At 31.8% G+C, this 12,571-nt stretch overlaps 1 protein-coding gene across 4 annotated transcripts in view; it reads right to left on the bottom strand.

Moving 5' to 3' along the window:
• The window catches only part of LOC139492040 (CCR4-NOT transcription complex subunit 2-like), a 30,485-nt gene extending 20,345 nt beyond the window's left edge, over positions 1 to 10,140 (bottom strand). For 2 of the 4 annotated variants that reach the window (XM_071280106.1, XM_071280107.1), the window contains exons 1-7: positions 9,968 to 10,140; positions 9,302 to 9,364; positions 6,135 to 6,315; positions 5,450 to 5,524; positions 4,110 to 4,176; positions 3,715 to 3,856; positions 783 to 878 (exon numbers count right to left, since the gene is read on the bottom strand). In XM_071280106.1, the coding sequence (XP_071136207.1) occupies positions 783 to 878; positions 3,715 to 3,856; positions 4,110 to 4,176; positions 5,450 to 5,524; positions 6,135 to 6,315; positions 9,302 to 9,348 (608 nt within the window). In that variant the 5' untranslated portion in view covers positions 9,349 to 9,364; positions 9,968 to 10,140. Of the gene's footprint in view, positions 1 to 782; positions 879 to 3,714; positions 3,857 to 4,109; positions 4,177 to 5,449; positions 5,525 to 6,134; positions 6,316 to 8,814; positions 8,845 to 9,301; positions 9,365 to 9,967 lie in introns of all 4 variants that reach the window. The other 2 variants (XM_071280105.1, XM_071280103.1) reach the window with 2 other exon arrangements.
• Between the last annotated feature and the right edge of the window lie 2,431 nt (positions 10,141 to 12,571).

Genomic DNA, 12,571 nt, shown 5'->3' with positions numbered 1-12,571 from the left:
AATTTCATAGATTTCTATTCACTTTTACTAAAGTTATAGTGCGAAAACCAAGAAAATGCTTATTTGGGCCCTTTTTGGCCCCTAATTCCTAAAATGTTGGGACCAAAACTCCCAAAATCAATCCCAACCTTCCTTTTGTGGTCATAAACCTTGTGTTAAAATTACATTGATTTCTATTCACTTTTACTAAAGTTAGAGTGGGAAAACTAAAAGTATTCGGACGACGACGACGCCAACGTGATAGCAATAGACGACCAAAAAATTAAAATTTTTGCGGTCGTATAAAAAAAAAATACACCTTTAATCAATGGCGTCCCAATCAGGATAAAGGGTGGGGTTTCCAACTATATGTCTCCATTCAAATGCATTGAAGTGAGTAGCACATGAACTGAATGACATAAGTGTTTACTTTTCTACATTGTTTAGAGGTATAGGGGGAGGGTTGAAATCTCATAAACATGTTTAACCCCGCTGCAATTTTGCGCCTGTCCCAAGTCAGGAGCCACTGGCCTTTGTTAGTCTTGTATGATATTTAATTTTAGTTTCTTGTGTATAATTTGGAGTTTAGTATGACGTCCAATATCACTGTACTAGTACACATATTTTTTAAGGGGCCAGCTGAAGGATGCTTATGGGTGCAGTAGTTTCTTGCTACATTGAAGACCCATTGGTGGCCTTCGGCTGTTGTCTGCTATATGGTCGGTTTGTTGTCGATTGACACATTCCCCATTTCCTTTCTCAATTTTAAACAGAGAGCTTTTATATCTAACAAATTGACTAACCTGGGCATACCAGAGCCTATTGGTCGGTTCTGTATTTTAGACATATTGTTTTGGTTCATCACACTCCTTTGTCCTCCGATGGCTGATATTATGTTTCTAAAAAAAGATGAAATAAAATACATAACGTAGAAAATTGTAAAATTGTTTGCAATTTCTTTTACTTTTTTGTTAAGCTACATGTTGAATTTTTTTTTTGTTGAAGACAGGCAACTTGTCAAACATCATTACAGCTTTTGCAGAAATACTGTGGATTCATTGTTATTCGTTGGATATCTTTTTTCAAGGATTACTAGGTTACCAGGGAACCCTGAATTTCAATTTACAACACATTATAATTTAACAATAGGAATGTATGAAGACTAAATGGAAAAACCACCAAAATCAAATATCCATGAAAATGCCAGAAATCCTCAATCCAAGAAAATAAAGGAAACCATGTAGTACCCAGTAATGGGGTGTTCCTAATATAGGAAGCTCATACACAAGAAAGAAAAGTAGTACATTAAAATGATATTTATAAATGTAAATTATACACCAGGTGCTCCGCAGGGCGCAGCTTTAAACGACCGCAGAGGTCGAACCCTGAACAGTTGGGGCAAGTATGGACAAAACATTCAAGCGTGATACAGCTCTGAATTTGGATTGTGATCAAATTTTTGACATTACATGTTTTTTTTTTACACAAAACAAATGTCAAGATTTTACAAATCAATTAAAGATTTCTTCTTCAAACTTTTTAAATCTAAAATTAAATAGTTGACACAGCATAGGTTTCTGACACAGAATGAATGTGGTCTAATGAACTTAAAAGTTTTTTTTTGCCTTTGAGCAATTCACTATGCTGTTGAATATTAATCCTCTCAAAAAAATGTTTGAAGAAATTTTCTTTTTATTTATGAAATCTGAAATGAGAAAAATTTAAACCCCCCCCCCTTTTTTTCACATCCCTGTTTCCCTTTTTCCAAAACTGATATCAATTCAAATTTCTAATGGAGTTTGCAAAAATAACTACTCTTTTAAATACATCATAAAATATTAAAATGTAAAATAAAGTGCTTGTTATCACTGAATGGTAAAGATTAGTTGGTAGTAAAAGTGAATATACATTGTTTATTGTATAAAACAATAAAAAAAAACTTCATCAGCAACATTTTTTATTGGCAAATTTCCAATGAAGTTATTTACATAAAGTTATTGGCAAATAAAAATAGAAAATGACATCATAGTCATGTCTGGCAAATGTCCAACATACATTATCTAAAAACATTTTAGATAAGATAAGGAAAAAAAGCTTCATCAGCAACATTTTATACTGGCAAATTTCCAATGAAGTTATTTACATAAAGTTATTGGCAAATAAAAATAGAAAATGACATCATAGTCATGTCTGGCAAATTTCCAACATATATTATCAACTACTATTCTATACAAAGAAAGATAACTCCAATTGAAAATTAATTAGATATTTCTTGCTATTGTGCAATACTGTGCAATTGAAAATTTCTTGCTATTGCACAATACTTGATATGGAATCCTGATTTGGATCAACTTGAAAACTGGGCCCATAATCAAAAATCAAAGTACATATTTAGATAAAGCATATCAAATAAGCCCAAGAATTTAATTTTTGTTAAAATCAAACTTAGTTTAATTTTGGACCCTTTGGACCTTAATGTAGACCAATTTGAAAACTGGACCAAAAATTAAGAATCTACATACACAGTTAGATTTGGAATATCAAAGAACCCATTTATTCAATTTTTGATGAAATCAAACAAAGTTTAATTTTGGACCCCCATTTGGACCAACTTGAAAACTAGGCCAATAATTAAAAATCTAAGTACATTTTTAAATTCAGCATATCAAAGAACCCCAAGGATTCAATTTTTGTTAAAATCAAACTAAGTTCAATTTTGGACCCTTTGGACCTTAATGTAGACCAATTTGAAAACGGGACCAAAAATTAAGAATCTACATACATAGTTAGATTCGGCATATCAAAGAACCCCAATTATTTAATTTTAGATGAAATCACACAAAGTTCAATTTTGGACCCTTTGGGCCCCTTATTCCTAAACTGTTAGGACCAAAACTCCCAAAATCAAACCCAACCTTGCTATTGTGGTCATAAACCTTGTGTTAAAATTTCATTGATTTCTATTCACTTATACTAAAGTTATTGTGCGAAAACCAAAAATAATGCTTATTTGGGCCACTTTTTGGCCCCTAATTCATAAACTATTGTGACCTCAACTCCAAAAATCAATCCCAACCTTCCTTTTGTGGTCATAAACCTTGTGTTAAAATTTCATTGATTTCTATTTACTTGTACTAAAGTTATTGTGCGAAAACCAAGAATAATGCTTATTTGGGCCCTTTTTTGGCCCTTTATTCCTAAACTGTTGGAACCAAAACTCCCAAAATCAATCCCAACCTTTCTTTTGTGGTCATAAACCTTGTGTCAAAATTTCATAGATTTCTATACACTTAAACTTAAGTTATAGTGCGAAAACCAAGAAAATGCTTATTTGGGCCCTTTTTGGCCCCTAATTCCTAAAATGTTGGGACCAAAACTCCCAAAATCAATACCAACCTTCCTTTTGTGGTCATAAACCTTGTGTTAAAATTTCATAGATTTCCATTCACTTTTACTAAAGTTAGAGTGCGAAAACTAAAAGTATTCGGACGCCGGACGACGACGACGACGACGACGCCGACGCCAACGTGATAGCAATATACGACGAAAAATTTTTCAAATTTTGCGGTCGTATAAAAAGTGATATTATTTTCAAGTCATCTAATTAATCAACTCTTGTTTCTTTAATTGTTAATTTCTTTGTCTGTCAAAATGTATGTTTAGTAATGATTATTGGCACCTTTATTTGTTATTCTATTGTGCTCTGTAACAATAAAGTAATATACTTTATCTTACCTGTTTGGTGATGGCTGTTGAGGAGCTTGCTGTAAATTTAAAGGTAGATGCATGCTGGTAGGTGTCACATGACCCTGACTTGTACCTCTGAACTGGGGCCCTGTTATACCTCTCTGTTGTGGCATTGTAAAATTGCTGAGACCTATAACAAGATGTATAAAGATATTCAATTTAAAGATTACACTACTTATAAATGTTAAAAGTGACAAGACAGTCAGATATAAAAGTGAGATTAATTATTACAATTTCATCAAATATTTTATACAAATAAGTTATTCAAAATTAAGTGTTTTTTATTTTTTATTTTAACAAACATAACATGTAGCAATTAAAAATAAAATTAGAATTTACAGTGCCATAAAATTAACCAATTATCTTTGAGAACAATTTCTTACCTTGAGAATAAAAGTTACTATTTCCAAATCCACTTGATAATTGAGACGGGGAACCTGATGACATCATCTGTAAAGTCAAATAGGTTCTGGTTATATATAGAAGTGGTGACTCAGCTATTAAACGTTATAGTAAATGGTTGATTCCATTTGTTACACTCTCAAACTGCCCACTATACATGGAACTTAAAATCTAATCTCAAGATTTTGTAAAAATATTCAAAACTTATTATTTTATATTATTAATTAAATTTTTATGATGAAATAAATAAAACGCTTTGTTTACACCCAAAGGTTGCCCCGGTGACATTCCTTCATATTATAAACCTGATTTCTGTGAGACAAAATATGATTTTAACGAATATCTACAAAGTACATGTATCTGTCAGTATAGGATTTTAACGAATATCTACAAAGTATCTGTCAGTATAGGATTTTAACGAATATCTACAAAGTATCTGTCAGTATAGGATTTTAACGAATATCTACAAAGTATCTGTCAGTATAGGATTTTAACGAATATCTACAAAGTTTCTGTCAGTATAGGATTTTAACGAATATCTACAAAGTTTCTGTCAGTATAGGATTTTAACGAATATCTACAAAGTTTCTGTCAGTATAGGATTTAACGAATATCTACAAAGTATCTGTCAGTATAGGATTTTAACGAATATCTACAAAGTATCTGTCAGTATAGGATTTTAACAAATATCTACAAAGTTTCTGTCAGTATAGGATTTTAACGAATATCTACAAAGTATCTGTCAGTATAGGATTTTAACGAATATCTACAAAGTTTCTGTCAGTATAGGATTTTAACGAATATCTACAAAGTTTCTGTCAGTATAGGATTTCAACGAATATCTACAAAGTTTCTGTCAGTATAGGATTTCAACGAATATCTACAAAGTATCTGTCAGTATAGGATTTCAACGAATATCTACAAAGTATCTGTCAGTATAGGATTTCAACGAATATCTACAAAGTATCTGTCAGTATAGGATTTCAACGAATATCTACAAAGTATCTGTCAGTATAGGATTTCAACGAATATCTACAAAGTATCTGTCAGTATAGGATTTCAACAAATATCTGTCAGTATAGGATTTTAACGAATGTCAGTATAGGATTTTAACGAATGCCTACAAAGTTTCTGTCAGGATTTTCTTTGGGTGTTTGTTTGATTGTTTGACAGGAACCATGTTTTAAATCTAAGAGATTTAAATTTAAATTTGAAGAAGATATTTCAACATGTTTGGCTATAAACACTGAGTCTGAAAGACTAACAGGTTTGAATGTAAACTTGTAAAAGTTCAGACAGAAAGGTTTGACTGTAAACTTACATCTCTATCGGTTCTGAATGATGACTGTGGGAAATACATACTGGTTTCATTGTCCTCGTCTTCCCCAAATAAACCCTAAAAATAAAAATAAAATATAACAGATTTTAATCGTTAACTCAAAATATAGCCTCACGCTTTAAATATTTAAAATTTAACTGTCCAGTGGAAAAATATCTGTTTCAGTGATTGAATCTAAATCTATAAATATTTCTGATTAATTTATTCACAAATTTCTGCTTGATTTCAGAGCTTGACTATACATTGTATTCAAGAGATTCTAATCAATAATTGACCTTGAGATGTATGTTGGTTAATTGTTGTTTGGGTGCTGTCTCGTTGTCATATTTCCCTCACAGTATATTCATATATTTGTAAAACAAATGGATTGTTACGCATACAAATAAATCTACATTTTACCTGTTATGTATTAAGTGCAAATGACATGTTGACATAGTCTCCATATATATTTTGGTTAACATCAGTGAAATTGAGGAACAGATAAGGTCATTTGAGACAAAAATACCCATGTCAATGCAAGCTTCCAGGGAGTTTTTTACACAAACAAGACAAATAAAAATACTCTTGAAATAAAATGTAGTACATGTATTACGGTTTGGTACAAATGCTAGCTCTACTAGTGTTACATAGTTTTTGTACAAAAGCTAGCTGTACTTGTGTTACATACAGTTTTGCGTGGTTTTGGAGGCTGCACAGCTTGTGATGGAGGCTGCATTGAGGGAGGTGGTTGATTAGGTGGGGGAGGTTGTGGGGGTTGTAGACCCACAATTCCTAGTCCCATGTTTCTCTCATGTCTCTTTGATCCTGGTGACAGTTCTCCTGGGGTTTTCCTGTTTTGCCCGCCATATCTGAAAAGAAAAATGTTAAATTTTACATCAAACTACTACCATTACTAAGGGACTTATTACAATTGGGATTAATCTACAATGTTACTGTAACTTATCAAAGCAATCAGGCTTGGAAATCTTGGGCATGTGCTGACTACTTGACCAAATGACCCATTAAATTAAAAAAAAAAATCATTTGTTATGCTTTTGACCAAAATAATTCAGTGGTTATATTTTGCTACTCTACAGGTACATTAATGCCTAAATGCATTTACAATGAAAAATTGACATCGACCATCATGACCATTCAAAATAAGCTAAGGATTAACCTATCTTGATAAATTAGAACGGACTGTTGATTGGTCACCTTTGCCACAGGGCACCAATCAAAATTCAGGTTTTTTGAAAAGTTTGAATGTGTTGGGACTTCAGCCCCTCACAAGTAGAAGAAAATGATTACAGGAGGGACTGGATTATTCAGGTTTGTTAAGCATAAGTATATAAATATGATAAAGTAACGAAACTTAATGGATTTTATTTCAAGAAATAATGGTGAAAACCACAATTGAACAGCTGATCTGTTTTGGATTAAAACAAGAATGTGTCCATAGTACACAGATGCCCCACTCACACTATCATTTTTTTGTGTTTAGTGGACCGTGAAATTATAGTAAAAACTCTTATTTGGCATTAAAATTAGAAAGATCATATCATAGGAACATGTATACTAAGTTTCAAGTTGATTGGACTTCAACTTCATCAAAAACTACCTTGACTAAAAACATTAACCTGAAGCAGGACATACGAATGGACGGACGGAGAGACAGACGCACAGACCAGAAGACATAATGCCCCTCTACTATCGTAGGTAGGGCATAAAAAATCATTAATATTTTAAATGCAGTACATGTAATTATATCATGTATATGTATATATATTTTTATAGCGTTAAAATGTTTTCCTGAAAACATGGAAAAGTTAAACAGACATCAAATTTTCCAAAATCACCAACTGTTGAACAACATTGCTTGGGTTTCATTGCCATTAAAATCATGCAAGAACATTAAAAAACAATATAAAGTAGCTATGCAGAGGACAAATATTTACATACAGTGGGTCGCTTGACTTCAAAAATGAGCAAAAACCTATAACTTATACAGTAAAAGACAACAGCGTAACAATTGTGTTCAAGGATCACACCTAAAGTTGTCAGGATAATTCATTTAGAATTATTTTCCATGTATTCTTGCAGGTGTTGCTCTTGAGGAAATGACTCAGATTTACTACTCTATTATAAATTTGTGCAGGGTACAAAAAAGTGTAGTACATTGGAATATTTCACTGTGAATCACTCCCAATCATCAGCATCCAGGGATAAATCACTAGCATACACTTATGTGGTCATTTTTGTGTAATCTCCTCAAGCATACTGTAGCACAAATAAAGTTATTAGGCCACAATTAAAAATATTTTGGTTTGACCAAACCCTACCCAAAGGTTGAGACAGTGAGTAGGTAGGTAGGCATTTTCTTTTTCTTTTTTTTCAAGTATGTGGTGTTTATTAGTCTTCATGCCTTTCTGATAAAAAAAAACCTTCTTCAAATCAGGACAATAAAAGAATTTGGGTAGGCAGCTTTTTTCTGGGTAGGTAGGGTTTGGGCAAACAAACCTATTCTTTTTTATGGCCTTATGTGATATAAGGCCAAAACATTAACAAACTTTATCAACATGATTTTGTAAATACAAATAACATTAATGTTTGTGTACTGAAATGGAAGGATCATATTGCCAAAGATCCATGTACAATCATGACAACAATCCCTAACAAATCCTGTAAGTCAAAATCCTTAGAAGTAAACCATGGAACCCTGTTTCTTGTCTGTTGTCAGTGATAAAGTGTAGTGTTGAGTGTCCATTCATAAGTCAAATACATAAAAATGAAACAGATTAAAAAAAATCATGGTACTACAACACTGGAATGACTGGATCTGTACAAATCATCAGTCCAGGTCTCCTGAAATACTGTGAATATTTGACACCGTTTTTGAAGCTGTTGTCACATGCAGACAGCAAAAGGAATTATGTGAATTAGAAATAGATCCCTTAAGTCAAGATCACTGTATTGTTTTCAAAAAAGGATGTGAGCACTCATATGAAAAGCTGTCAATCATCAAGGGAAAATTAAAAAAATCATGAAATATTTCAGCAACCATCCAACCAATAATATTTTATGATAAAATAAAAAGGTTTGCTTTGATGGTTGATTTTATGGTTTAGGAGGCTGGACTATTCACAGAAATGTTGATAATGATTTACCAAAGCTGCAAATGTTCTGGAAATAAGCGTAGGGAAGACATAAACAAAACAACAAATTAACATAAGAAAACTTAGTTAAAAATACTGTGAATTTACAAGCATTCATACATGTAAATATAAACATCAATATGTGTATTAAAACAAATGTGGCTTTCTTTTAATATTTGATTTCCACAGTATTTATTAACTAAGTGTAATACTTACTGTGTATTCCAGGTTTCCACTAAGAATTTTCTGAATTAACAAAGTATTATTTTTCATACATATTGATCTAGATATCACCAACTTCAAAACAGCACTATTTTTTCAAAAAATGCATTATCAAATTAAAATGCTCAAAAAAATATTGAAGACTATTTTTTTCTTTTTTCTAATATAACATTACACCTAGCATCAGACATACATCTACATAAATATGTATTACATATGTAAAATGTAAATTGCAGTACATATAAATGATATTTTTTTGGAAACACATCATGCCCATAGGAATGTTTAAACAATTAGCATCTGAAACTACATTTGTACAATTTAATAACTTTATGTTCTACACCCAGAAATCAATAGAAATTTATCAAAAATTCAATTACCTAGAAGTTGGTGTCATAAAATATAAACCCTCCATGATGATTGTGATTACACAATGTTTAAAAATAGAAAGAAGAATTTTATGTTTCTAAAAATAACTTACTGTCCCATTCCTAAACTGTTGTCCATATTGTTATTTCTAAATGCCATAATATGTTACAACTTCCTGAAAAGTGATAAAAACATTTACATTGTTTTTGTCATACTTAAATAAAAAGTAACATTTAAAACAGCTGCATTTGTTTGCACCTGTCCTAAGTCAATTACCTGTTGTTTAATGATTGCTGATGTGGTTCATCAGTGTTTCTCGTTTTCGTATACATTGTACATGTATTAGACCTGTTGTTTTTTCGATACATGTACCTTTATATAATTTTTGTTTAATAAAGGTAGAGAAAATGAACCCATGGCGAACAGACTATTTGCAGGATGGTACTCAGGGCGAATAGACCTAGTACATTCCACAGGAAGTGGATAAGTGATATATAGCTAACATTAATTTATATGTAGTCATCATGTACTGTACTAAGTTATTTTCTTCTGTTTCTAATTAACTTACTCATTACTATACTGTTGTTTCATTTGTGTGTTGTTCACCCTATATTTTCTACAACGAATGCTGTATGATAACGCGTATTAAGTCGAAATGCATTACAGTATATTTAATAATTTTAAAGGAGAGTATCGGAGTATGTTCGAAATGACAAGGCCAGTCCCATCATTTGTCATTTGAGACTGTATTTTTGTATTTGCATATGTTAAATCTTACCTATTAAACACAATTATCATAGGAAATCATCGCATCATCAAGATTGTTTAATTTATTTTGTGCTACTGCAGCGAAAAGACGAATTATTGGCGAGTTAGAAAAAGAAAGAGGTTTGCTTTAAACAGGAAGTTTATTAACAGCGCCATCTGGAAGCAAGATCTGAAATTATCACCAAAAACCAACAAAAATATATACAACGTCCCATAATTAATATTCATTTAAGTAACAGGACAGAGCCAATACCACTGGGGTAAAGCTGATGACCGTAACTGCATTCACGGTCATCCCAAGATGTCGGATGAAAAATTAGGTCAGTTTCTGTATTGTCTGTTAAAGTGTTTCTATATCATTTTCTTTACAAATCATACATTGAAACGATGTAAATTTATAAAAGAATCACTCGAAAATCACTAATTACTTCCGAGAAATGTGCATGAAACGGGAAATTCGAATTGAAAAAATCGTTAAGATGACCGTAAATCATAATCAAAATATTTTCAAGATGACCGTAACATAACACAAGGATGACCGTGATTGGTAAAAAGATGACCGTAACTTGTAAAGGATGACCGTAATTTGTAAAGACTGACTGTAATTTATATAGGACGACCGTAACTTTTATAGGATGACCATCAATTCTAAGAAGTATTGTATTCAAAGCTTTTTTGTTGAGTTTGTCGATCTCAATAGGGGCTCGGTTAGCGGATATAAATATGTTTCATAAATTTCTTTTTTTAAACTATAATATAATTGGCCATATTTAGGATTTATAACAATGGTAGTAAATTGCATATTTCTCGTAAACAATGAAATATTTATTGATATCGACGTTAAAATTTTAACACAAATTTACAGCGATACGACGAAAATTTGAAGAAACATGAATGTGTCCCTAGTACACGGATGCCTCATCTACACTATCATTTTCTATGTTTAGTGGACTATGAAAATGGGATAAAACTGTAATTTCGCATTAGAATTAAAAAGATCATTCCATAGGCAAAATGTGTACTAAGTTTCAATTTTATTTAACTTGAAGCTGGACAAACGGACAAACAAACAGACGAACGGACGAACGTACGCACAGACCAGAAAAACATAATGCCAATAAATGGAGCATTAAAAACATTAATAATACATACGAATATTTGGTAATCGAGCCCATGTGTATGGGTCCAGAGGAAGCAGATTAAAATCTTAATTTGTCTTGATATATGCAGGCGGAAACACTTTTGAAATAGAACAAAAGAATCGAAGCTCTGTGTTTATCGAGAAAGCGATAAAAAGTTAACTGTAATGTTTGATATAGTAGCAAAATTTTAAAAAGTTAATAGAAACAAATAAAACGACAATTTTCTTATTTTAAAAACACCATTTGCATAAGTTTTCAATGTATCTATTACATAGTAATGCAAAACAATAAGATATCAAGTCGACGACATGGTTCTTATCGGGGCCTTTTATAGCTGACTATGCGGTATGGGCTTTGGTCATTGTTGAAGTCCTTACGGTTACCTAAAGTTGTTAATGTTTGTGTCATTTTGGTCTTTTCTGGATAGCTGTCTCATTGGCAATAATACCACATCTTCTTTTTTATATATAGTATCTATAAGTTGGATGTAGAAAATGCATAACCTCCGAATTTTTTTTTATCACGGACGGAGAACATATCAATCTTTTAGTTCAGAAATTTTCGTGTCTGCCCTTCCATTATGTGAATCAAGAAAAAATTCCCCAAAACAGGTAACGATTGTATCGAAAAGAGAAAAATCGAGTGCACCTTTTTATGTAAGGGCATGTTTGGGGTGTATATTTTGTCTTTAAAACGTACAAAGCAAGAGTATTTTATATATGTAGCATCTCGCTTCAGATTCTATCATTATTATATATCAAAGCTACAGGTTGACTTTATAACGTAAAAAAATGACAGTACGAAAAGATGAAATATATGGGTCAATTGAGATACCTATCTAATGAATCACAAAAACAGAGTAGCGTAGTTCAAATAGCTATTTTTTCTAAAAGTACTTGACGACAGTCTTTTAATTTGGATGATGAAAATGTGTGTGTGATAACTAGGGTTTATAATCTTCAACCACTGAAAATGTTTAGTCTGCCCTTCCACGAAATATTTAATTAGAATTTTTTTAAATGCTTAAGAATTTTCAAAAATTCCATCTGACATGCAAACAGACAATATTTTTAAGTTGAATCAATGCAGACAAGATCATTAACTAATGCTCATTAGCTAGTAGATACATTTGTATTTTAAAATATAACTGACATATAATTAACGATCGATCGTAATGGTGCTATGTGGATAAATTTATCAGTTTTCAAGAGCAAAATTGGCAGAGCGTCATCCCTACAATGGCTTCCATTTCTACGACTGTGAGCATGAACTGGCTTAATGGGGAGATAATTTTGAAGAAGTAGAATCCTGACTGTATGAATAACATTTCTGTATATATACAAATTGACAACGTTCCGCCTTGTGATACGCTTTTCGTACAATACTATTTTAAGGATCTACTTTGCTGGAGCTCACCTTCACTAGTTTATTCGAATGATATTTTCAAAATATTTCTGTTATTTTATTTGCAC

This window comes from Mytilus edulis, chromosome 10 (assembly GCF_963676685.1).
Source record: "Mytilus edulis chromosome 10, xbMytEdul2.2, whole genome shotgun sequence".
In the NCBI taxonomy this organism is placed as follows: Eukaryota; Metazoa; Mollusca; class Bivalvia; order Mytilida; family Mytilidae; genus Mytilus; species Mytilus edulis.
Note: the sequence above shows the minus strand (reverse complement) of the source record. Positions and strands in the feature narration are given on the sequence as shown.